Raw genomic sequence first — 27,497 nt, 5'->3', positions numbered from 1 at the left:
AAAACCATTCCCACTACTTAACCTTCTTCTTACGCAATTATGCCTGAAATCCAGTTCAGCTTTAAGAATTTAGCTTTTCAGCATTCACAAGCATTGTCTACAAGTATACTTTTTACTTTACTACACCTTCTTGGGACTTATTTGGCATATGTATATTGTACACAAAACATAGCACGACTGATCAAATATCATAAAAAGACCATAACAATGGTAATACATTGAAATAATGTTGGACACTTCTCTACCTTTGTGTGTATACGCGTTTTAATACAAGTGTTTTATATTAGATACACACACGGTATTTTGAACTGCATTGTTTACATTAGCAATGATGTTTTTAGTAGTTTTTAAAACGCAATCATACAAAAACTGGTGCATTTTAGAGATACATGTCATATACAGGTTTTAAATTTGTTGGCTCTATACAATATGTGTCCAACACCTGCAACTAATTTTACGTGAGGATGTTTTTGACTCACCTAGCTAGCTGCACTCGGTTCTCCCGCGAGGCCGGTGGAAACGGTAGCTCGTACTAGTCCTCTAGCTTTAATTTGTGTACAGTGGGCAGCTGAAGTTAGTTATAGGCTTACAGAAATTATATGGTCCAAAAAAAACGAAAATCATCTCAGCGTGAAATAACAAAAATCGCGACTCGCTAACGCACAGGTGTATCTCATCAGCGGCGAATTACTTTCCCATTGCGCGTGACGTCAGTTTTCGCCCTCCAATCTCTTCCCACACATCGCTATCATCTTACAAAATAAAAGCTTATAACACAAAACCAGCACAGAGCTATCTTGATAACACAGCATCAAGGCTGCCAACTTGGCAGCCCTGCATACCATCTCTGCCATGTAGATCTTATGGAATCCTGATTGTGGTTGAAGACTTAACACTCACCAATCATCAAAACTGAGTGAATTCTCCCTCTGGCAACTCAACCTTAGCTTGCCATCTGCCACACTGGCAGGCAGCAGCCCTGCCATGTTCTGTTGCTGATAATCCATTCTAGCTTTCAAAAAAATATTTAAAACTGGTAACAACACTTTTATTCTTATTTTATTTTTTAATGACATACAATTCACGCCACTGACACATCACCTCACCATCTATGGTGAGGTGATGTGTCAGTGGCGTGAATTAGATTCTAATTTAATTTGCATTTTGAAAAGGTAAAGGGTTAGATTTGATTAATTTGGATCCAATGCAGATTGGGTTTATTTGTTTTAATGTTTCTATAAATATAGGCATTACCAGTGGATTCCTCTTTATTAAACACAACAAAATTCTTTCTAGAGCTGACAAATTCCCACCACTTTCCTCCTCCGTTTAAGCTCGGTCTTCCAAGTGACTAAGCAATACAGTACATAGGGAGGAGGGAAAAAGATGGCCTGGCTACCCAGTGCTGCCATGTAGTTCCCATTTTCTAAATCTCATGAACACTCTTTCAGGTCCCTCGGGACAAGGTGTCATGCAAGTTGGATCTGAAGTAAGAATGGTGAAATACAGAGATACTCACAGTTAAAGAGCTACTGTGGGCAACTACACATGCCTTTCATGAGCGGTCCTATCCTGGCGCAAGGTCTTGGAACGGATTCAACCCACCCAGGATCTTTATGGCCTTGTGGTTCTTGTCTGTGTTCCAGTATTTCATGTATACCGGGTTACCTATTGCTCCCTTGGTGCAGGGAAAAAGTTTTAAAAAATGCATGCCTATGCCAGTGGAAATGTCAAGGCTTAGACTAAGAGCAGTTTGTTGTCTCTGTGCTAACAGAGGCTATTAGTGGGCTTTGCTTAGTTTCTGTGCTTTTTGTTTTATTTAGCAGGGTTGTTGAGGGCTGGGTGCTGTGCCGGTTGGCTGGTCCATTGGTTTGTTTCTTTGCCTGGCGAGGTGCTTCAGTCTGAGCTCCTCTCTGAACTCATAGCTGAGCAGACTGGGGTCATGGCAGCAGAAATGAGCATAGGCATCCGCTAAAGCCCTGAACTGGGGTATGGTGAGATCTGTGGGGCGTAGAGTAGGGTCCACGTCTGCCTTCTGCATCATCTCCTGTGTCAGCTCTACACGACATGCCTCAGGGAACAACTTTCTGGGGGGAGGAAAGAAAACATGAAGACATGGTACAGATTCCAACACTCAGGTTGCTTTGATATCTTAATGATCATGCAAGTTTAATGACATTATAAAGTTCAAACAGAAAGAAATTATCCCTCAGCGATAATTTCAAATCTGTGAAGTTAATTGAAATCACACAAAGGGCTAGAGCTGCTCATTAATTGTTAACTTGTTCCACTGCCATGCTTCATAGTCAAGGGACTTAGACACTGACACAAATCTCCCTCTGACACAAACTTCTCCAACATTAAGAGGGCAATTATAATTTGAATATCCAATTTTTACTTATTTTGCTGGCCCTCACCCTAAAAGGCTTCTTCAGAATATTTATTACACAGAGGTAGCCATTCCTTTTAAAAGACATTTCCTTGTCTTAAATGTTCCTCTGTGTTCTTCCGCTGCAAGTTGGTAAGCTATAGCCAATTCCTCTCAAATGTCACAGATGCTTTTTAGGCGCTTCGGTGCTGGTGCCTCCTTTCCAATTTGGTGCCACAAACCCGATGTAGTTACATAAAACATGCTGCCTCGTCTTCCTATGCCACCTCAATGACTCATAATTGCTGCTCTCTTTCGCACAGCCAGTGTTCTTTTGTTATGTGGGCCTACATACACTTCCTAACAGGCACGGGGGCGACGGGCAGTGTGCACATGCGTGTGGACGTGTTGGTTTGTTGCTAGTGGTTTTGAACAGAGCTCTCAGCATGCTTCGATCCAGAAAGACTAAAAAGTAGTGAATTTATTTGACAGTTTTGTGTGTGTGTGACAAAGACAAGCAACTCTAAAACCATTCTTATTAATGATGAGATGAAGACACAGCTGTCAGAAAACAGGGAATGGAAAATGTAGAATGATAGATGAGGATGATGTGACACAATTCAAAAGCAAAAAAAGAGATTGAGGAAAGAGAGGATAGATGCTTTGCAAGCTACATCAAGTTATACAACTGTACTTACTCTACTCCTTTATGGCAGTGCTTCCTGCGGAACTGGAAAATGTTCCGGACGACTTTCTCCACCAGCTTGAAGGGTTGTTGTATCTGGGGCTGAACCAGAGGGGTGAAGTGAACTACTCCCACATCCACCTAAACACACACAAAGAGCAAGAGACACCTTAAAACAAGATTGCAGACTGCGGTAGGTGTGAGGAGAATGCAAAGTTTGGCTGGAGAGAAAGGTTGCCTGACAAATGTCATAGAGATACAAAGCAAGAAGGGAGGTGGAGGGATCAATAAACTGGGATAAAAGAAAAGCAGAATGTTAAAAAAGGAGATGACCCAGCATGGCTGGCTGGTGAGCTGGTTCCAATTGCCACAGTAACACCTGTGTGATGGACCATAGAATTGGTACGTTAGACAGCCCCAAAGCTCATGTGGACAAAGGTACTTTGACTAAATGTCTCAACTGCTTTGAACTCCTTAAGAAAGTTGGGGCAAAACTACAAACTACTACTCCACAGTCTTTCCACTAATGCCCAACGATTACTGATGTACCCACAGCGCGAGTACTGCTGGTGGGGAATCACTGAACTGAAGCAGAGGACCGGTGGTGGTAACCTTAGCTTTGGTTCTTCACTAGCTGCTGACTCCCGATCCTTCCTGTGCCAGCCCCAAGCTGACATGACACACTTTTGTAGTAATCGTGCCGGACTCAGCAGAGTCTAAATCTTGCTCTCAAAACACGTAACTTTCAAGCACATATACTACATCCACACATTCTCTCTTCGCTGGTTCCCCTTTAAAGCATTATCACTGATGGGATCAAAATGACCAAAATACGTTAGGATATTTCTGAATATCTGGATCTGTGCATTTGCAGCCTTAAACAAGGCCATAATATTTCAAAGGTTTTTACATGATGGCATTTAGTCCTGATACGTATAGTGGGAAGTTGAGTGGGGCAGTCACCTGTCTTTCCATAGATGGCAAAAACCTTACTTCCCTAGTAAGGGAGCGATGAGAGGGACTGTCCTATGAACTGGCTGAGCAGATGAAAACCATCAGAAGCCTCTTTGTACAGCAATTTATATTTATATAAAAAAAATAAAATAAAATGAACATCTATATAAGTAGCTCATCTAAGTGAAAAAATTGAATAGGGTATTTTTTTAATGAAGGATATACAAGCTGACACCAGAGAAGACAGGTGATGCACACTGTGCATGTGAGGATATATAAATGAGGAGACAAACGTTGTAAAGGAAGGAAGCATGCAGGTGCATGCATTCTACACAGCATGTTCACTTAACATCTAATCTTAACTCAAGCATGCAAAAAACACATACCCGCAGACTTGTTTCCCTCTCTTTCATACAAACACATACACAGAAGTCAAATAAAACAACATCTACTTAAGCTCAACAGCCCTCCCGTTGAGACTATATGCCTTGTGGAGCTCCTTGTGAAGATTGTATTTCTGGATTGTGTGACTCACTCACAGCTGCCTTTTTGCTTTCTTGGACAAGGGGCTGGTATCGATACTTAGGGAAGGAAAAACTAAAGTGATCTGAGGACATGCAAAGGATTTCTAATAAGGGGTTTAAATTCCCCTTTTCTGTAAACAACTGAGGTAGCACTTGTAAGCTGCAGCACTATCTCTTATCAGATCTATAGATCCCTGTGTAGTCCGGAGATGCCCGGCTGCTTCTGAGCCTCCTGCCGCAGTGGCGTTTAATGGGACGGCAGCAAGGGAGACTGCTTGTCCTAACAGCCCTGAAGGATATGTGCAGTAATAGTGCAGAGAAAGCTTAAAAATCCCAGGTCCAGCATTAGATTCTTTGACATTAAGAAAGAAAGATGGTTGTGAGTTGAAGCTGTAAGTGCATGTACTGTGCAGCTGATTACATCTCGTGTTTATTTTAATGTTGATTCTTGTCATGTTTAACTCAGTCTATCGTTGAATGATGACTTCATTGTGTATTCGCAGTGCCAGTTATGGTCTTGGCTGCTTCATGATGAGTTTATTATTAATACATTAAACCTTTAAGTTCAAATGATGCATTTTAAATGCAAAGGCCATGTGGCAGGTGTTGTCAAGGGCATTGAGAGGGGGCCGCGTTATTTAGTTAAGCACAGAGACGTTAATTATGACAAACAATCCCTCCACCTGTCATTTCAACATGTGAGGATTCTGGGATTTTATTTTTGGATCGTAAAAATGCTTCTATCAGTCCGTTGGTAATGCAAGATCAGACCACCATCTGTTAGGAAGAAGCAATAACAAGGAATGTCTTTAATTTCCCTCTCTGTTGGAATAATTAGGCCATTTATATTCTATACTTCATGATTTAAGATAGGAGCAAGGGGAAAAGTCAATATTCGGACTATACAGGCAGCAGCATTTCAGCCATCAACTTGTCCAAGTCACTTTGCTGCTATGATTTATGAATGGCCTTGCTACATGGCTTCACTAGGTAGCACCACTGGAATATATCCCACTCTCTGCCATTAATCCTTCCCCTGATAACCTCAACATGCAAGGAAACTCCACTTTAAATCACACGTTGTCACCTGGGCCCTCCATTGAGGTGCTATAAACATACACCCCCCCCCATAAAATACTTTGCATTTGCTGGGCGGTCCTGAAATGGGGTAGCAGACATACTGACTTATTGACACTATCTCAAAACCTTAATATCTCTCCCTTGCTCAAGTTCTCCTATCCCTCACCCCCCTTCCCATTTCTTTATACAGGTCTCAGTTAGCAGACAGACTGGGATAATCATGTCCTGTAGGCTTGAGCAAACTATTGTATTTAGCAAGGGAAAACGAGTGAATCCTTACTAGTAATTTGGCCTCTAAATTAGATTTTTTTATGTAGGGATCTATACTCAAGCTCATGAAAAATCTTGCTCTGATTCTCTTAATCGGAGCTTTTACAAAGACTTTAAATGTTTACATAGACTTTAAACCTGCTTCTCTCCGTACGTATGGTATACTAAATAATCTGATAAACTAACACCTTGCATTTCTTTTTCTTTTTTATTTTAAAATGATAAAATAATAAATTTACATACACATAAATACCTTGCATTTCTACTGTAAAAAATAAGGGTTACACTGCTGATTTCCCTGGTACAGCGTCTGAAAAGGGCAGAATATGTTAGATCTCTATCCAAAAGTCATATGTCAGCTATGTCTGCAATTTAAGACCTTTTCTGGCCCACATCCATATTAACATACTTGCAAGTTACCATATTTCATGTATTTGACCTTCCCAAAGCTCAGCAGGAAACTCTATTACTCCAGCTTTGCCCTGTGGTTCTCCAGCTCCCCTTTCCCCACTTGCACCTTAGACGTCTCTTTCTTGTTGAGTTCTTGCCCAATGGCGTGTGAGCAATAGTTTGTCATGTCCCTCTAAGCGTAACCTAGACGAGATGGCAGGGGCCCTGGGGCATCAACAGCCACTGCGCTACCTGAACCACCAACACTTGCACTTACACAATGGCAGGTTCTGAGAAAGAGCATGGGGATGGAAGAAAGCTATATACGGACAGGGAATACAAGAGAGAAACGCTCACAGTGATCCTGCAGAGGCGGAAGAGCTGCATTAATCATGACAATACCTTGAGAAGACAACCTCCATTACATCAGTGGAGGGACACAGCCTCTCGGAGAGGAGAAGGCAGCAGTCAATGCTGCTGAATATACTCAGCTGATGTTGCTTGAGGGGTTTGGGGAGGAAGGGCTTTGGCTTCCTGTGCAGGCAGGCCAGCGTACTTCCCATGAAATCGTCTACATTCAAGACTGTAGCCCTAGTTTGAAAAGATCTGCTCCTTTGAGAGACACTTTCGTCACAGAAAAGGTTGACCTTAGCAGGAAAAAATTAGAAATTTACTGGGCTATTTGGAACAGCACATGGGGACAACATGGGAAAATTGTTTTGATGGGACATTAAAAAAGTCATAAATGCAATTTCACACGGTTCGCTTTAGACCCACTCTTAATGGAGTAAGCTGAAGAGGCTCATTTCCTCAATCCATGCCAGTAATTTGGCAACATGTCACATGTGTTTTGCCTTGGACAGGTTTACACGTATTATGTTTGGTGAAACTGTTCCACAACAAGATTGCATTGACAGCGACATCACAGCTATCACACGACACCTTGCATCTCTGCTGTGAACAGACCGCCTTTGCAAGACGATGAGCACGGAAACCAATTACGCAAGGTAGGACATAAAAGAGGAAAATGCAAATTAAACGATAAAAGCCCCTTGTGTGGGCAAAAGGGAGTGGGGCTGGTCCGGCTGTGCCTCAGAGCTATAGTGCAAAAAAAGCTAGAGAGCTCTGCTGTGAGGTGATAAAATAAAGGGAACCACGCTTATAATAGCCTGCAATATCTTCACACATCACAGCGTCACACATCTGCACTCACCAGGCGTATGTTAACCGCGTTTTGCTCTTCTCTCCTTCCATCTTTTATCTCCTTTTATCCAGTACCTCTATAATCTATTTATGTATTTATTTTACTCCCCACAGGACAACACCAGCATCAGCACTTAGGATCCCATTGGTCACAAGGAGACAGGTCACACACGCCATACTGTAGTGTGCCTGTTGGAAAAACTGGAAAACGTCTTTTCCAGCAACAATGATATCCCACAAGGAGCCCAGAGAAGGTAGTGTTGAAGGTCGACACCAACATCACACTGGAGGTAATGTGGTGTGCACCGTCCACGCATGCAGGCCAGATCTCATTTTAAGTAAGGGTCTCTTAAGGATAGTTTACGGGAAAAACAATGGATGGATAGAGCACTGGGCCATATTAAACAAACAGATCAATAGCTGAACAAATCAATTGCTACCAACCTATCTATACATAATGACTACACATCACTGTGGTCAATGCCTGGTCGTTTTACTGTAAGGGGGGGGGGGGGGGCATAGGCAAAATAATTTCCCACAGCTGGCAGATTTTGCAGATTTGCCCATGCAGCAAAAATAATAGCAGCACACATCTGCGTTTCCAAGGGTATCAGGTCCCCCCCCCACTCCCTGCTCTCATTTTGTCCTCTTTGTCATTCATGAATCAAGGCCACCCTAGCCACTCCCTCCCTTGTTATATGTCCTCTACGGAGAGGAGAGGGAAGACAGGGTAGCAGCTGTGAGTTTAGGCTCCTGCTGACTGATGTCTGATGAAGATGATGCCCCGGGGAGGGTCAGTTTTGGTATGGTGGGGTACAAATGATCCTCTGGACAAACTCATAAACAAACAAAGCTTCCCACAACTCTGACCAGCTTATCTCTGTTCAGTATTATAGCAAATTGTTCTTCTGTCTTAATTAGATACCCTTCCCAGTTGTTAAGTGGGGCTATGTTTGAAAGATTATCTAGACTTTGCATCTTGGCCATTTCTTTTCTTTTAACAACAGCAATATTGCACTTTAATTACTCTCAGTAATCATGTTGTACGTTTGGTAACCAGAACATAGATAGCTAATATAAAAAAATATATAAAATTAATTACTACATTTAGCTATCTCACCCTGGAATCATATGTGGATTATTTAGTGGGGTTTGGACATTGTTTCTGGAAAGACAGATTCCTGCTAAAATGTGTATAAGAGCAAATAAAACCTTGCCTTGCACTGCAGCTGAATTCTCACAATATCCCGATATCCCGTGAGAATCACATATCACATGAAAATCGATCTGGCATTAGCTATATCGATAGTTACGTATTGTAACTCCAGATTATATGAGTATATTGGGTTTATCCCTTTGCGCATGCGCAGTCGTGAAGATTTTCTTTCCCGCCCTTGCGTCCAGCATGGGCTTCAACTACATCCGCCCATACTGTATATAAACACAGGGGACCCACTGCTCATATCCCAACATCAGCTTTTACTTCAGCATGATATTTTAGAAGCAGGTGGCCCAAACCTTGTAGTGCTATGCCTATACTCATAGGATCTGGAGTTACAATACGTAACTATCGTACTATATCGTATAGGCTACGCCAGGGCTTGTATCAGATAGTCGTCATACTAACAAAAACCTGCCATAGTAATGAGATGGCCTAGGAGGATTACGAGGCTCAGTCTTAATAGCAGTGGTGCATGATTAGTGGGAAAAGGGGTAAAAAGATTAAAAATCCCCCGTTATCCTCTCTTGGAGGGACGTGGGAAATTGCACCGTTTTATGATTTCCGGCGGATCCAGGAAGAGGGCCTTAGCGGTGGAGGATGGAGCCGCCTGAGGCACAGGGGAAGGCTGCCAAATCGGTCCAGTCCTCCCAGGGGGGGGGAGGAGGGACAGCCGGTTACTGAGGCGTTTTCCGAGGAAAGTGAGCCATCTCTTGTGCCCATGAAAAAAAACCTCCTCCAGCGGGTTCAGGGTGTCAACGGATTCCCGTCTGTATGCCCAGCCGCAATCCCCTTCCCCTCTAGCCTGACAAACCAGAAAAGCGTCCGCCTGCCGGTAAAGCTCCTTAGATGGCAGGCGGGCGCAGAACTGGCAGGAGGCGTCGGGGGTGAGAGCCAGGCTGGCGTGAGTGGCGCCAAGGCAGGTCTCGCAGCAGGAATGGAGGTCCAGATGCAGGATGCAGCTGGTCCGGCAGAAGGGTCAGATGCGAAGGGCAGACTGTCTTCATTCTGCTATCTTGACAAAAGAAATGGGAGCTGAGCAACGGGTCCGCTTTGTTCATTTACAGTATTGGTGGACGTACCGTAGTTGAAGCCCGTGCTGGACGCAAGGGTGGAAAAAAAAATATTCACAACTGCGCATCTGTGAAGGGATAAACCCAGCAGCAAAGCCCTTAGAGTGCGAAGCCTACACAAAATAGAACCATTATTAAAGCTACAGTAACTCGGGAGAACCGTGATATGAGCTTGCAGTGCAGGGCGATAAAATAATAAAATGTAAATTGAGGTACTCCCCAAAATAATTAGATGTTTGTTTTTTTTGCCAAGTGGGCGTTCCCAGTAATACTGACCCACGGGACTTTGCGCTGAATGCTGTATCCTCTGGAAGCATTAAGCAGCCCGCCACTGACTAGAGCTGGAAAAAAAAAAAAACACTGGCCGCCCTGCTAAGGGCGCTTGTCAAAAAGTGCGGGGAATCTCTCTGTTTGACCGGGAGAAGCACAAGCAGCCAAAACACTGGCACTAGAAGCCTTTTATAAATTATGCATATAATGACAGAATTTGTATTGTTAATTGGTCACATCGGTGTCTGTTAGCAGTTCGCTCGTTAGACACTGAGCCGCTGCAGCCAGACTAACCTAGTGATCAGGAACGAAAGTTTACATGGTATGTTTCTCCTGAATCAGCCAACGTTGACGCTCAACGTGCTCAAAACGCGAAGCCGACAGATTTGCCGCTCCTTGCTAAGAGAAGCCGGCTTCCATTGCATGAAGGACTTCCGGTTTTTGGAGCTCAAGTCGGCGGCGGTGTGAAGGCACGGCAATGGGCGTGTCAGAGTTTAACACAACCAAAGATTCTCTTTAAAAACCAAAGCGCTCTGCATATAACTTGTAAAGGTAAGTTCGGTGAGATTGGTTAAACTTAAAATAACATTTATTTAAGACATGGAAGCTAGCTAACTGTAACGTTAGTGAAGCTAACCTCTTTATTTAACATTGGGTAGCCTACTTCCCAATAACGTTACAACCGTTATTTTCATTGTTCACGTTTCATTATTCACGTTGGAAAATATAGCTTTTCAGATGGGGGATAAGTGTGAACGACGTTAAGAAACAAGCTAATTAAAAGTAACACTTTAGTATTTGTGAAACGCATAACGCTAGCTTGTTTCGCGTGAGTAACGGTTCGAGCCTTGGTAGTAGTCATGACAGGAGGGGAGTGAAAGCATGGATGTATAGCTAGCTAAGTTATAAAAAAAAACATGTATTGTAGCAGTCGGGGGCAGTACAGGGATTTTCAGTCGTTTATAAAGTTGTTGTGAGGCAGAGTCAGACAGACGACAGACACACTTGCGCGAGAGAGAGAGAGAGAGAGAGAGCGCGAGAGAGAGAGAGAGCACGCTACGGTTTATTTCTCCCAGGCTCCGGCCAAGCCTGTGTGGTCGCTAGAGCAGGAATGTCCTCTCATACACTGTTGCTGAGAAAATGGATGGCTTGAATGGACCCGTGATCCGGGCTGAATTCTCTCCCTCATCAGCCTACTGCCTTTCAATGTGTGACTGTGTGTGTTTACAGGAATCACTGTGAACAGCGTGACGCGTCAGCGCCAGCTCTGCACCAGCCGGGGTAAGGGATTATTTCAACATCGCCTTTTCTCTCTTTCCTTGGATCATAAAACAACAGCAAACAATTGACTGACAATCGAGATTATTTATTATACAATGCTGAAACGACCTATTTATTTAGATGATAAAGACCACAATACGCGCTAGGAAGTCCGACAAAATAGTAATAAAAAAGAACGTAAATTCATAAAGTTCAATCCTAGCGGCTCCCAAAATTGAGTAAACTGGTATTGAAACGTCAAAGATAACGTTATGTTACTGTTAAAATAGTAGGCTCTGTTTATAAGCCAAATAATAATGGCAATGTATAATATACAGTATATAAGTGGGGTGAGGGCACTGCAGCTTTAAGTCCACATAGCTATTGAGCATTGCAAATACCTCAAACTCATCTCTCCCTCTCCAGTAACAGCTCTATGGGGCTCCGTTAAAGAAATGGAGAAGGCAGCACATAGAAAATGTATACATGCACAACAACCTCAGTATTTTGATTACTTACTGTATAGTAAGCCAGAGCCATCTCTTATCTTAGCTTGTGCTTCATGCTGCCCTTTGTTACCAGCCAGAAAAGTCTGCGCTTGTTGGGTGAATGAGGGGACATAGGAAGAGGGAGTGCGACGGGCGCACTCAGTTCAATTTCTCGTTTCCGTCTCTCTCCTCCAGTCCAGTGGAGCCGCAGATGAAGAGCTGAGGAACTGGGGATTTAACTGGCAGCTGGTACACCACTAAGAGAGGAGAGAGAGGCGGCTGGGCAGTGGGGTCGACTATCCTAGCTGGTGCTGGATGAATGCTGCCCGGCGAGGACAAGGGCTGAGGCGGGAGCAGCAGCATCAACTTGAAAAGGAGCATGGCATCCACAGGCATGCAGATATTTGGATTTGTTCTAGCGCTGTTGGGCATCATGGGTGCTATGGTGGCCACTCTGCTGCCCAACTGGAAGGTCAGCGCAGATGTGGGCTCCAACATCATCACAGCGATTTCCCAGATGCAGGGTCTATGGATGGACTGCACATGGTACAGCACAGGTATGTTCAGTTGCACACTTAAGTATTCTGTGCTTTCACTACCTGCGTACTTACAGACTGCCCGCACCACTATGGTGCTCTGCTGCGTAATGGCTGCCATGGGCCTCTGCCTTGCATCCCTTGGGCTAAAATGCACACGATGGGGAGGTGGACGGCGCTCCAAGCGGCATGCTGCAATTGCCAGTGGTGGCTGCTTTGTCGCTGCAGGCTTTCTGTGTCTGGTGCCTGCTTCCTGGTTTACCAACGAGGTCATCACCAACTTTCTGGACTCCAGTGTGCCCGAGAGCAATAAGTTTGAGCCCGGGGGTGCTGTGTACGTGGCCTTTGTTTCAGCAGGATTCCTGTTTGTGGGGGGGTCCATCTTCTGTATGTCCTGCTCGGGGAAAAGGCATGGCCCCCAGGACCTGGTCCTGCTCCCTCCCCCTGACAAATTGCTGCTCCAGCAGCAACAGCAACAGCTGCTCCAGCAGCAGCAGGAGCTCCAGCACCAGTACTGCTCTCTCTCCCCATTAGACAATAAGACTGGCTACAGCCTGCAGGACTATGTGTAATAAAGCAGCGATGTGTACGCTACGGCTAAAGGGAGACAAGCCTGAGGGGAAACTATCACGGCTAATGCTACTCACTTGGCTCCCCTCCAGATGGAGAAAAAATGAGAGGAGAGCAACAACTTTGAATTCATTTTCCCGCCTCCTCCTTCTTGCTCTTCTCCCTTTGTCTGTTTTGCAAGCACAAGCAGTGGAGGTATTCCCTAAGCAGCACCTGGAACATACAGTGTGAATGTGTAAGGACCCGGGATAAGGTGCTGCAGCATCGAAGGAAGCCACTAACCAAATGCAGACATCCTTCATCAGTAAAATCACAGAATGAGTTCCCTGGGGATTGGATTAAGATAATAAGGAAGCCTTCAGTGTAGATTTTTTTCCCCTTGCCAAAGGTGTGAATTGAAAGAAAAAAAGCAATCATTTAGCTGCTATTTACAATCGTCTGGTAACCTTTCAATTGAAAAATAGGCAATATAATGCCTTAGAAATCTTTTCATAGTAAGCCATTGTAGTTTTTCGTATACTTATCCACTGGAATGCTATGAGAAATTGATTGAAATAAATATTTTTGTTAGCTACTAGAATGTTGTTGATATTTTGCCTCTCAAGCATGCTGTGTGGAGCCTGCCTGTGTATTAATACAGCGGCATGCCTGATAGAAGACTGAGACATAGCCACAAAATGCCTGTGCCTGAAAAGCTGTAGAAACATTACCCTGCTGTAACTGTTTAAAGAGGACTGTCAGGAGGAGTAGATGTGGACTGCTGGGCTGGATTTAAGACAGAAAATGCAGACAAACAGTTGTCTGCTTCCCTCTCTGCAGGTGGAAATGTGGGAGAGATGGAGAGAAATTGACAGAAAGAGATTTAATATCTAAGCAGAATGGATTATTTGCTGTGCTGTTTTTTATATTTCCATCAAGACAAAAACATACTGCATGTAAGAAGCAGCTACCCATTTTTATCCATCTACCGATTCCTTCACACCCTCAGACATGCACACACGCATACTTACTCGTGCTCTCGTGTCTGTTTGTGTACACAGTAAACACTCAGACACGCCGGCTTTTTGCATGTGCTTTTCACTCCATCCATCCTCCTCCACACTGCCATGGAAACAGAATTCAGCATTCAAATATCTGTATTGTCTGGGGGTATATGTGGATGTCAGTCAGTGATTTAAAGTTGTTGAGGGGGACATTTCTTTCTCTAGGCATGGCGCTAGAAGCTTTATTCAGGGCCTCTGCTAATACTACTTTCTCTAATCCCCTTTATTAGCAAGTGACATGAGGCAGCATCCCTGTTACATGGTTTGGGAGAATGCTCTTCTTTGCTGCCCACTGCTATGGTGTGTATATACAATGCAAGAAGTCTCACAGAAATAAATGGATGTTTAATGGTGCAGTAGCAGGGAGGCAAAGACGAGGCAGATAAGGAAAAGCTTCTTGAGTCATGGTTGAATGGGTAGCTGTGTGGCAGGCAGCTAAAAAAGGTTTGAGTCATTCTCCATATGTGACTTGTTTTCCAAGTGCGTCAGCAGTGCGCATATGCCACCAGTCTGCACCTGCAGAATGTCTGTGTCTTAAATTGCAGCCACTTGACTATGCCACCATTCCTCTTTTTCCTAACTTCTTTTTTTTCCCTTCACTCCCGCTGTCCGTTTATTGTCACGTCACATGGATGTGATCGCTGACAAGAGAGAGCTTATGCATGTTGAAAGCATGGGCCCCCCAACCAACACACAAGCACACATCAAAAAAACTCCCACCTACTCGTGTCAATGTTCCAGTGTGTCTACTCTTTACTTAGAGCGGGATAACCAATGTTGTCATGCTTAAATCAGGCCTTGGCAGTGATGTATAGAACTGCACATTTTCTCCTTCTCGCCCATAAACATGCAGCTTCCTGGGGGAGAGCAGATGGCTAAGGCCAGCTCGCCACCTGCAGACGGCTGTCGCCACGGGCATCTCTGTGGGCACCACTGCCGGCCCTGGCAGCCCTCTAGGACCAGGTTTCTATCCCACCCTGACTTAGCCATCTTGCCCAGCATAGACCATAGCCGACAGAACTGGCCTCCTGACAAAAACTGCCCAGGCACCATAACCAATGCAATAAACAAAGAAGAATGTGCCATGTCATCGACTACTACTGACACGTTATGTGTTTCGAGAATGTGCCAAATTGTCTCATGATGACATGTTTTAATACTTTCTGAAGTTCTGTTTCCTTTTTTATTGCGTTGTTTGTACATGAATTATACATCAGCAAATGTTTTATGGATTCGTGATTTGTCCTGCCAGACTAAGTGTTAAGTCAACCAGATGCTTGTGTACAGTCCAGTTCAGCTTTCGAGGGTTATTTCAAATCCTCTTTATTCCGGATTTCCCAAAGCACAGCAAGACTTCACCGCAAGGCGGAGAGTTGTATTGGAAAGACACAAGTGTGGTATTGTCTAAATGTAGTTGTTTCAGGAATTCTGGTTCACTCTAAGTCTGTGATAAATGTACACAGGTATCTAGGCTGTCAAAGTGTTTGTTTTCACTGAGGGATCAGGATTCCCTCTGATTGTTTCAATATAAAATACAATATCATGTTCATACCATATCTTCTTTATAAGAAGACTACTCAATGCACCTTTGCTTGTGTTACTTTATTTGACAGCTGTTTGTTGTCAAACGGCTGTGCATTCCAAGCTCTCTGGACCAGTACAAATACATAACACTATTGGCACTCTGGAAAAAAATGAGAACAAATTCTGTGTGATGGGATTCAGAAGGAAAATAGAAGCTAGAGATTTCTCTTTTTTGTGGCTCTGCTGCTTAATCATCAGCACACAATTTTAATTAGCTTATAAATGGCCAGAGTGCAAAGTGACTAGGTCCTAAAATGTAAGAGTTACAACTCTCCTGCATATACTGTACTGTACCAAGATATTGATTTATCATTTTGATAACTGCAGCTTATTTTTGTGGATGCTTTAGCACTTCTTACTTTGCCGGAGCATATTTGTGATGATTAACAGTTCACAAGTTCTGATACAGTTGTCTCAATGTGCTTGTGCAAGTAGTTCTATTTTTTACCAATAAACTATTTTGTGAAAGCAAGATGCTTACTGTATGTAGTCTCCGTGCAAGTCCTGTGTGCTTTTTATGTGTCGCGGTGATAAGGATGGAGATAGCATTCCAATCGTCTGCCAAATCTACAGATTATTGAATAGTACAGGTTGTGCTGAGTGAAGCAGACTGGCTGCTCATACGCAGCAGCACACAGGAATACAGAAGAATCAGTCCAACCACAATATGCATCTTTGAACCCAAATGTGGAAATGGGTTTTGAAAGAGGAATTATTTTTTTAATACCAAACCCAGCCTCTGCCGATCCTTCCTCACTGAGATGATAGTATAGGCAAATCATTCACTGGTTCCAGCTACTTAATTGGGAGGATTTGCTAACATACTATTTTCTGACATTTTCCAAATGATAAGTTAAGAAAATAATTTTCAGTTCAATCGATTAGGAATTAATCATTAGTTGCAGCCTGACTGACAAGTTTATTTTTTTACTGTAAAATGTCCGGCTCAGTACATGTCTTGTCAAAATCTTTAATAACTAAATTCAAGTGATTCTGAAACAGTTTTTAAATGTTTGTATAAAGAAAATGCATATTGGTGGATAAATGTCTCAAATACCGAAACCAGCACTGGCCTTAAAAAACATATATCAATTATGATTTAGTCTATGAAATTAAGGAACTGGAAACATGCAAACATTGGACAAAGTATCTATAAGCAAGACCATCTTAAATCTTAAAAACATAAGCTTAAATTGAACTAATTAAACCGGCTTTGACTGTGCCAAAACAAGTTTGCACAATTTGCTGAATGAAGATGTCTTCAGCCTTAAGCGTCAGTTTGTTTAAAACCTGAATACCGTACAGTATGTTCTACAATTTTTATATCTTTGTCATATACTGTAGCCTATACACTTTAGATGGAGCGCTTATTAAATACTTTCCAGTAAATCTGGGCTCTCATTATTACAGCTGATTGAAACCTCGTCGACATCCACTAAGTGAGAATGTGCTTTCCTGAAACAAACATGGATTATTCACGGCTCTCTCATTCTCCCACTCCTCTTGGTTATGCAACTAGAGTGCAGATCAAATAACTACTCCTATTACGGGAAAACGCTAATAAGATCTGCTCCTCTGTGTATTTAACCTACATTTTCCATCAAAGGCTTTCACCCCGAGTTACCAAAATGACAGATCTGGAATGCGAGGGGAGGTGAGCGCTTGACAATTTGAGGTAGGGGTTAATCATGCATCAGGCTTCTCTTTGAACTTCACTGCCCCTCCACATTCACAGATTACTTTGATGACCTTATTGACCAGCAAATAACCTTTTCCAAAGATCAACTGCAGAAAGAAAAATGTGGAAGACAATCAGGCGATGCACTCCAGCAGTCAGGCTGACAGACACAAAGAGCGAGACGGATATCGGAGCGTGTTAAGGAAATGTCATGCCATCGTTCACCAAAACTCCATTAGCGATCACCACATTGCTCAGAACACAGTAAGCACTCAAATTGCTCTTGTATTTCACCGTACATAAATGTGCGGCTCTACGTTTTGGACAGCTGTTGTGGTCATGAAGGTTCATATTGGAGATATAATGTGGTCATCAACGCTGAGGAAGAATGACCTTGCCTTGTAGCTCTCCTCTGGTCCCAGTGCTCATGTAAGGCTGGAGAATAATAGCAAAGACCTTGGCTGAGCAGTTAACTGCTGAGAGAGGCAGTAAAAGCTATGGAGATGACAAAAGGTGTGCTTGTAGGAAAACAATACACTCTGACAGTTCAAAGGAGGCCCTTTAATACTTCAGCTTTGAGCACGGGGCAGGATCATAGACTGTATATTAATAGATCACAATTTACAGTCTATGGGCAGGATGTGTGGCTGGGAGGATTCTGTAAGCTGATGGTGGGGCAGGCTAAATGGTTGAAAGGTGTGGACACAAATCAGCTTCTATGCAATCTATATCTTGATGAAAATGATCACAGTAGAGATGTGTGTATTGTATTACACTAGACAACAGTGTATTAGTGGGAGCGCAGAAACACAATAACATGCTAAGGTAGAGGCATATTTTTACACATGGAAAAAAAGGTTAAAACAATGATAACTGATTTTCTGATAATTTTTTTACTCTGAACTGTATAAAACCTCATCAACTCACCCACTGAATCCTACCTACACCTCTGGCCCCTCTAAAAGGCCTCAAATTAAGTCAAAAACTCACAGTGCATGAAGTTTAAATCAGAGCGTTTAAATACACCTTCAAGTTAATAGATTGATGCTTTCCATTCTGGTGAGACATTTCCCCCCCCATTTGTTATTGCATCACAGCACTGCTAGCAATTAACGTATTTGAAGCTGACCTTCTTTCCTTAAATATATAGCCAGGGTTTCTACAAATAGCATCATTCCTAAAAATGACCTGCAAATTCTCTTGGCATAGTCACTAACTTAACCAAGCTGAATTTGCTTAACTGAACGCTGTGAGCGCACCTGGCACCGTTTCTTGTTAGGCGGAGCAATAGATCTCTGGAGGAGACGTTCATAAGCAAACTCTGCCAACCTCGGCATTTTGTTTAAGGAGAGACGAGGAGGAGGAGAGTATTTTTAGCTTTTCCTTTACCTTGGGCATGTGATATATTGAGACCAAGCCTTCAGGCGTTTACCGTGCCTGGCACTAGTCATTGAAATAACTTTCACCGATACTCTTGATACCGTGCTTGACCCCGTTTGTGGGATAGGAATACAGACCTAGATGAATTGTGTGCCTGTTGAATGTGTGATGGGAGTTAAGGAAGCAGTGCAGGCCCTCTGAGTAGACTCACTCTTTACTGGGCCTCTTCAGGTCACAGAGAAGATATCCATCACTGAGACTGCCACTGCATTGTACTGGAACATCTCTCTCTATCTCTGTACTTTTTGAATGGATGGATTTTCACTGTCCAAGTCCAAAGTCTCCCTAACAACTGCCAGCTGTTATGGATGTTTAATGCAGAATTGACAAATTTAATTTAGGCTTTGCTCATCTGGCCTGTGCTCTTGGTCGCCGATTGAGTACAAGGCAAACATCTGTAGGGCTCTCCTCCTGTGAGGCTCAGTTAGCCGGTGGGTGATTGCTGATGCGGCCATCACTCAGAGCAGGCTGACGACTGGCCAAGACAACCATCTGCTGGAGGTACGCCTCGCTCTCCTTTCAGATCGATCTCTGTCACGATTCTGTCTTCTAGAGCTCTGTACTCGTCTGGAGGAGGATTTGCAATTTTTATACCTTTTCCAGGTTTTGTTTCATTCTATACGTCACACCCAGAACATATACAGACTCAATCCCTAGCTCTTCTGGCTTTTATTTCTTTCTTACACTCATTTTCTTTACTGTTTTTTTCACCTCTATCATTTAATAGTCGTATCTCCTACTGCCCCCCTTCTCAATGCCTCATTTTACTCCTCACTTTGACTAATAAAGAACACAGTTGTTAGCTCTGTAGGAGCTCTCTGTACAGAAGACACAGCAGGTTGCTCGTGAATGAGCACCTATTTCACGACTTATAGACATGCCTGTGACAGACACAAGTTGATTTTTAATCACATTCTGCCAAGGAAGCAAAGTGGCACAGGGTAGAGAGACAATCGAGTCAACACACTCTTTATTCTTTGCAAATCAGCTATTTTCTATGTTAAGAGGCAGTGAAGATGAACTTGGGTGACTGAATGTCTGTATTGAAGATGCAGATGCATGACGGCAGCGTGCACTCTAAACTCCTTGACCCCTGACCAGAATACAAATTAGAAATTTGTATAATGACTGAAGCAGTTTCTTTTCTCAGTTTAATTTGTTAAAAAAGACCTTTCAGATATATGTATAACTGTGAATGACAGAAGCAATTTAAAGACCACTCAATCTGTCAGTCTATGTAAGAATTAACGGGAGGAGAGTGACTAATAAGTAAAGGGAGGCAGGTGTGATGTGCAGCATGACAGACCTAGGGCACGGTGAGCCTCGGGGAACACAATCAAAGCAGCCAATCGCCGCTCTCAAAAACCTTCAAGGACAATCTCAGTCATTCAGTGTGACACAAGAGAGGTGCAGTCCGGGGGCGAGAAAGAACAAGACAGACGGATGGAACCGCGAGGATTAGAGCCTATCTGCCGACCACACGTCAATATGGGCCCCAGCAGCTCTTGATTTTAAACGGATTCAACATTTCCCTTCTCATTATCCTATTAGCCTTCACTGGCCAGCTCCTATAGGTTCAAATCAACCGGCAATCACACCTGCACTTCCCCTCCCCTGTCTGAAGCTATTTTCTCATCATGGTTATATGGAATGGTTCAGTCATTTCACTGCTTCTGTGGCCATTTCGGACTCGCTGTTTGTTTGATTAAACCACTTCAAATGTTTTTCACACTAATTGCGATAATAATAATAATAATACTTAGGGCCTTCGCCGCCTGTCGGCGCTCGGGCCCTAATGTAGCATAGCACACGCTGCTGCGTATTTTATGCACTGTAGTAAGAGAATGGTTGATGTGGGGGGAATACCGCTAAAACCGCAGACCAACCAGAGGCATTTTGTTTTTCACAGAAATAGCTTATCAATACGTGACTGGGCAGAGCTGTTTTAGAAGAGCCATGACTCACTCACTCGCAACAGAACAAAGAGCCTCAGGTTTAGACATGAAGAAGATCTGCCAAAAGGAGACAAAGACACAGCCCAGTTGTGTGTCAATTTATTTTCATTAACACAATCAGTGATCCCAAAGCTTCAGTGGGAACAAGATAATACCAACAATTACGTCAGTGAGCCTATTTATTGGCTACAGGTATGAGGCACACATACACTCCTAAAAAGCGCAAAGAGGGGGGAGAGAGACAAAGAGAGGGTGATATATAGAAAGACACCTTTGATTTTTGGCAGTGTTATTCCTCCATTATAATTACATTTTGAAGGGGGGGTATTCGGCCATTTTTAAAAGTTGCTTCTGCTAGAGTCAGAGCTAAACGGGGGGAAGCAGCGTTCAGTTTTTATGCTCCACATATCTTGAACAAACTCCCAGAAAACTGCAGGTCCACCGCAACTCTGTTCTTTAAATCAAGGCTAAAGAGACTTCTTTTTTATGTTGCCTGTTTTTAAATAATTTTTAATTTCTAGTACTGCACAGTACATTTTATTCTCAAATTTGATCCCTTTTACATATTTTATTGTTTTTAACTGTTCTTTAATGTTTTATGTAAAGCACTTTCAATTGCCCTGTTGTTGCAGTATCAACACCGAAGACAGTATCCATAAGAACTTAAGAATTTCAATAATATCCCTTAAATTCTGACAAAACAATGCTTTAGAAGTCTAAATTCCTGTGTGTCACAACCTCAATCCCCTCTCCTACCAGCCTTTAATATTGTCCCATAAATCAGGCACGACATTTTTATTCTTCATGCAATTTCGCGTAATTACTCTGGTGTGCACCACTAAACAATGCAGAGCCATAGAGCTTTTTATGAATTATACTACATGACATTTTAGTAAAAAGGGGCCTGCACAATGAATGGAGTATGATAGCATTAATATACTTTGTGTGCTCTCTGATCTTTTATAGGACACCAGCAGTAGGAGGCCTGCTCATCAAACAGCCATCATCTCTCCTAATTATATCAATCCGACCCAAGTGCCCATTAAAACATTTAGTGGGGATAGCTGGCCTCTGTGCGCATGTGGGAGGTGCTGATTCATCTGCAGTGCATGCTTGAGCATGCAGTGTGAGTCCACTCTGTTCATGTTTATACATACAAAATGCATGCAAACACGAACACACATGCCTATGCTGAAATCCATTAGGCTCCAGTTTGACATACACACAAAAATAAGATATTCAAGAGTAAAAAAAAAAGTACAGAAAGGCAGCTGAGTGTGATGAAATAATCATTGGGAGCCATCTTTTCTAAGAGAATGAACAATCAGCACTGGTCCCATTCACTCTGCTGCTTTCTACTCCACACAGGAGATTCATTATTTATCAGTAGTGGGTCTCCTAAAGACCCATGACATCTGCAAGGGACCAACAGTCCATAGCTGGCATTAACCTAACACCTCTCCTTTAATTCAGGAAAAGAAAAACATGGTTTCATTTGTACAAAGATGTGAGTGAGCTCCTGAGTCTTTCAAAAGCGTTGTGTCTGTAATCTCAAAATCTCTGTCTATTAGCCAACACTGATATTTCAAACAATGCAACAGTACTTATATTTTCTTAATGCGCCCCCTAGTCCTACTATTAATCCCTGTCTTGAAAAAAGCCCTTTACATTCTTGTTACATAAGAGTGAACGTCTTTCTTTCACCACTGATACATGCACATGGGTTGAACGCAGAGAGAGAAATTGTTCCAAAAAAGGAACTAGGCCCTCATTACAGGGTGCAGTGTGATCGTGCCACATCTCAAATACCCACCAGGCATCATTACAAGGAAAAGGGTCCAAAGACAGAACAGAGACAACACTGATTCAACACAGTCTTAATGAAACCTTAAAGCAAGAGAATTGAGGGAGCGATGAGTGATGGGGACATGATGAGGGACTCTGACGGGAGCATGGGACCAGATGAGGAGCAGAGGCTAGTAGATGTGAGGAGATCCCACTCATATCCTACAGCAGAGTAAGAACTCTGAAATGTGTATATCTCCCGATGTTGTTCTGACAGCCACTGTTTCAATACGGCTACTAAAGGCTGAAATCATTTTTTTTTTTTGTAACTGTCTTATTTAATTTACAGATATGAAGTATAATTATTTTTTTTATTTTTTTTTTTAAATTATTTTTGGGACATTTTAGGCCTTTAATGGATAGGACAGTTGAAGATGTGAAAGGGGAGAGAGAGGGGGAGTGACATGCAGCAAAGGGCCGCAGGCTGGATTCGAACCCGGGCCGGCTGCGTCGAGGAGTAAACCTCTGTATATGGGCACCCGCTCTACCAACTGAGCTATCTGGGTGCCCATGAAGTATAATTATTAAACTTAATTCCTACCTCGGGTTTAGGGACAAAGGCCCGTCCAGGGATGGTGAAGCAGTTTCGGACTGTGCAGAGATACTGGGCCATGATGGACAGACGGCTTCTCTGTTTGCTGCCTGTGCTGGCTGTCATCCTCTGGATTGAGAGGAAAAATACGCCAAATTACTGATGCAAATTCAGTAAGACCAGGTTAATTATTGAGTTCATGTAATGTTTTTTTTTTTAGTAGTGACCAAACATGTCATAAAGAACAAATACAAACATAAAGTAGAACTAGAAGAAAATGAGAATGTAATTGTATTTAATTTATGTTTTTACATTTTCACAGAAATGTAAAAGCATAATACTCTGAAATGCCTAAATTGTAAAAGAACACTCCAAATGTATTAAGTTTAGTTGAAAATTCTAAATATTTAATTGAAATCATTATTTCATCATAACTATAAATCAAAACATTCATGCACAATATTTGCATACAGTGGTAACTGGATAGCAAAAGAGCAATATAGAACATGTGTAGACTTCAGACTAAAGGGCGATTTAAGCTCTGTTCAATTTTAGTTTTAACACACAGGTATCACAGAGTTTTTTTTTTTTTTAATTCAATGACCAATTTTTGGCAGCAAGACAAGACAGCAGCTCCCTGACAAATACCTTGAAAACTGAAACATGCGGTAGTGTTTACGCACCTCTGCGACCTCTTTTTGGAAAGTGAGGGTGAGCCGGGTGCGTCCGTAGATGAAGGGCCCTGTTCTGTTGGCTATGTTCTCTAGCCACTTAATGATGAGGGGAGTGGAGACGCTGAATGGGAGATTCCCTATGATGTGAAGGTTTGGTGGACCTGTGGTGTCACATATACAGTACACAGTTAAGTTCCCTGGGTTTACTATACATAGGATCGGGATTGGAATCGTTTGGAATAGTTTAGAGGATTTGGTTTCAAATCCGATCATCGCTTCCCAATTTAACATGTGCTGTCTTGGTTTCTGAAGCGACCAGGTGCTTGTTGTGTTGCAGCCTTTGAGCACAGTAACCAGCGCTCTGGTGTGGCTTTATTTTATATTGAAAAAGCCCTGTAAACAAATCAAAACAAAAGCGTTCCTCTTATTTGTGCAAATAGGCATGTGACCTGTTTCAACTCCAACCTCAAAGAATTGGAATCGAGAATTGACAAGAACCAGAATCAAAAGGAAGGATCGGAATTGGAATCAGAATTGTTCAAGTACAAACGAGGCCTAACCCTAATTATTCATGAACACGGTAACAACTTTCAGATGATTTTATATTCTCACCTCCCTCCCATGGCTTAGAGATAGATTCTGGGAATCCTCGGTCCATTCTGTAGGTGAGTATGTCCCCGTGGACGATCCTCAACCTCCCTGGTGCTGCCTCAGACAGCAGCTGGGGAAATGGATGTGATATGACATTAAATGAGAAACTTTGAAAAAGTGTTCAGAAACACTAAATAATCATCAGTCACTTTGTAGACGACTAACAATGCTGCAGTTGAAAATGGATTGACTGCTCTCAAGAATGTGACAGCTGCCGGTGTTAGAACTTTTTATGCTGAGTGACCAAATGAGCTTGATAACATTGTGAATAAGCCCATTTCATTGTGGCTGCTTAATTTACCTTCAGCCCTGGGATGAAGCGTGTATCCTTCTCCACCACAAGCACGTCCGCCGCCCCGGCATTGACAATGGAGCGGGTGAGACCGCCGGGACCAGGACCCACCTCACACACATGGGCATCCCTCAAACTGCCTGCCTGACGCACTATTTTGTCTGCAAAGATAGAGGTGGATTACAAATCTAATAGTGTGTTTCATCAATATTTTTGCATACACACAATGACGTGCTAACTTAATTCAACTCCTGCATCTTATAAATTAGACCATACTTTCCAATCAGATATATTCATCAGAGTCTTAGGTATCTAAATGGAGATTAATAGTGTGTGATGTTACAATACCTGTCTGCCTATGTGTGATGAAGATGAGGTGCATTAATCTAACATTCACCTTGTCCAAGGACAAGAGAGCAGATCAGACCTGCACTGCATCACTGATAATTATATTAAGGCTCAAGCTCCGCAAAGGCTGTAAACAACCGACTCAGTTCATTCACATTAGAAGATGTACTCAACCTCGCCCGTACAAAAATGCATTTCAGTTTTAATGCATCGAAACAAGGCTTTGTAGAGCTGTGCAATCAAGTACACTGACAAAACAAAGCACTGAGCCCCCAGTGCAGACATAGTAGAGAGAACAGGAGCGAGCAGGTATTGGTGCACTGCAGATAGAGCGAACTGAAAGAATAAAGAAAGAGGGAGGCAAACTAACCTGTGAGCTTCAAGTCCAACAGAAAGTTCTGGGAAAGCTGTTTCTCAGCTCGCAGATTGTACAGCTTTATGAGCTCGCCAACAGTAGGCAAGGGAGGCAGACGGAAAGACGCCAGTTTCCCTGAGGCGGCCATTGTTCAACACTGTGAGAAAACAATACACAAAAGGTGAGAAAAACTATGATTGATCAGCTTCCTCAGCAGCAAAGAGATTCAGAAGCAAGACATAAATGTCTAAAAATACTGTTAAGGGCAACATGTGAGGAATTCATGTTAATAATCACCTTTTATCAATAGTAATCAAAAGACTTTGTGGAAAAATATGTTATGTCACGAGTGACCTTTTGAACTGCAGACACTAAGAGATAATGCATTTAGGGTTAGGTATTTTGTTTTTTGGCATGTCCCTTTACAGATCTATAATGTGAATTCATTTTTTCCCACGAATATGTTCAGAATCAGAATCAGCTTTATTTGCCAGGTACGAGGACACATACAAGGCATTTTGCTTTGGATCGTATTGTTGCAAAGGACATAGTGTGTGAAACAGCATGGTCTTAATCTATAGGTAGGTGCCCGTCAATTCTGGCAAACTGTTATCAATTCCAATTACTGCTTTATCAGGTCAGGGGAATGATTACCAATGTCTAGCCTGAAGCTTAGGCGCCAGTGCTAAAAGGTGGACTGTGTTCAATGTTTAGGTCTTATAATAAGATCTCGTACACCATCTAGTGGTGTTATAACATAAAACAAAGTGACCAACATAAAGACACAAGATCAGGTGATGTGTCGAAGACTGTTTCCCTGTCGATATGCGTTTCGCCCCAAGGTAACTTCCTCTTGTTACGTCTCCTCTCTCTTGTGCATCTCCCTATCCTTTCTTTGCGTTCCTTAAATTTGTGTTCAACACCAAAGAACAATTTCTCGCCAATACAATCGTGCAAAATCCATTTTTTAAGTCATACCAAACCTTATAGCTAACCACCTGTATTATGAGATGCTTAACCTGACCCAACCTTACCCTATCCTATTATCGCATTGACCTGACCACTCAACATTTTGAAAACACCACGTTTCAGTTCATCTAGTTTACGGCAAACAACATATAGCAACATTGGCTAGTAACGTTACATTGCGGCACATGAATAGCATTAGCTGAGTAATACAGTAATTTACAGCAGGCTGTCAAACAAACTCAAATTGGAATAACTAACTTTAAACTTATGTTGACAGCTGACGGAGTTCTGACAGTCGTTAGCATAGCAGCTAATGTTAGCTTCTTGGTATAAATACTGTTAAAAGAGCCCCTGGAAGGGCTATGAAATGAGGCGGAACACTTCATATTATTTATAAAAAACCGGGTTAAGACTGAGAACAAACTACAAACTGAACATAACGAGGACTGAACGCTAAAAAAAGTACAAGAGTCAACCATAGGCAGTTAAACAAACCCACGTTTCTCACCGGTGATGTTTTCTCCCTTACATTTCCCTATACGTCATTCTATTGACGTCTGAGTGTCCAATGAGCCCGCGGGAATCCTAATGCAAACCAATCAAATTCAAGAAGGCGGGGTTTTGCTTTGCCCTTGAAAAACCATTCATTGTTGATGTAGTGGTGCTCAATATCCAAAAGAGGACGACAATTCAACTATGATGTTCTGTATTCATTTACAGTTAAAACAACCAAACGAATTATGGGTTGAGGAACAAGAACACAGCTATTTCTTAATATTATCCAATGCAGGCTTTGAGACCCACTCAGGCTGTAAACACCCAATATGCCCTGTTATTATAATAAATTAGGCATTTGACATATCCATTATGCTGAACTAAATGAAACCTTTCAGCTCAAACTGATAAGCAGCCGGCATGCCTCTTGTCCACTGCAGGGCAGAAATGTATTGTCTAAGCGTTTTATCATGCTGAAAGCCCCCCGTGGCCCTGTGGTCTCCCGTCTCTGCTAAAACCCACGCTGGGTCACGGCTGTTTGAGATGGAAATATCCTTCTCCTCCAGGGTTTGTAAATGAGTGGCAGCTCTGTTTCTTTCTCTGACTGACCTTGGGAGAGAGCTTTAGGCCCTAAAGACGTTCTGCTGCTATTGGGGGGATTCTGCAAAGTTACCTTCTTGACACAGCAATGCAACCAGGCTATTGGTGTAGTCTAAAGAATCAAGCATATATTATCAGAATTACAA

At 42.6% G+C, this 27,497-nt stretch overlaps 2 protein-coding genes across 5 annotated transcripts; one reads left to right on the top strand and one right to left on the bottom strand.

The window, feature by feature from the left end:
- Positions 1-1,229: 1,229 nt before the first annotated feature.
- tfb1m (transcription factor B1, mitochondrial) lies at positions 1,230-26,827 on the bottom strand. 4 transcript variants are annotated; one of them, XM_034858145.1, is made up of 9 exons: positions 26,761-26,827; positions 25,303-25,443; positions 24,594-24,745; positions 24,254-24,362; positions 23,651-23,802; positions 22,977-23,096; positions 3,067-3,194; positions 1,835-2,087; positions 1,230-1,786 (listed from the first exon to the last, which is right to left on the bottom strand). In XM_034858145.1, the coding sequence occupies exons 2-9, from the start codon at positions 25,433-25,435 to the stop codon at positions 1,781-1,783; spliced, it is 1,053 nt and encodes a 350-aa protein (XP_034714036.1). In that variant the 5' UTR covers positions 25,436-25,443; positions 26,761-26,827; the 3' UTR covers positions 1,230-1,780. The 4 variants fall into 4 exon arrangements, with proteins under 4 accessions (XP_034714036.1, XP_034714032.1, XP_034714033.1 ...); XM_034858141.1 differs by having other exon boundaries at positions 1,230-2,087; XM_034858142.1 differs by having other exon boundaries at positions 1,230-2,087; positions 25,303-25,444; positions 26,756-26,781.
- Positions 10,439-14,666, top strand: LOC117935728 (claudin-20). The gene is made up of 3 exons (XM_034858150.1): positions 10,439-10,588; positions 11,267-11,317; positions 11,980-14,666. Exon 3 carries the CDS (start codon positions 12,164-12,166, stop codon positions 12,890-12,892), a length of 729 nt encoding a protein of 242 aa, XP_034714041.1. The 5' UTR covers positions 10,439-10,588; positions 11,267-11,317; positions 11,980-12,163; the 3' UTR covers positions 12,893-14,666.
- Positions 26,828-27,497: the final 670 nt, after the last annotated feature.

The sequence above is a fragment of the Etheostoma cragini genome, chromosome 20 (assembly GCF_013103735.1).
Source record: "Etheostoma cragini isolate CJK2018 chromosome 20, CSU_Ecrag_1.0, whole genome shotgun sequence".
NCBI lineage: Eukaryota > Metazoa > Chordata > Actinopteri > Perciformes > Percidae > Etheostoma > Etheostoma cragini.
The sequence above is the reverse complement of the archived record's forward strand: the minus strand, read 5'-3'. Positions and strand labels throughout refer to the sequence as shown.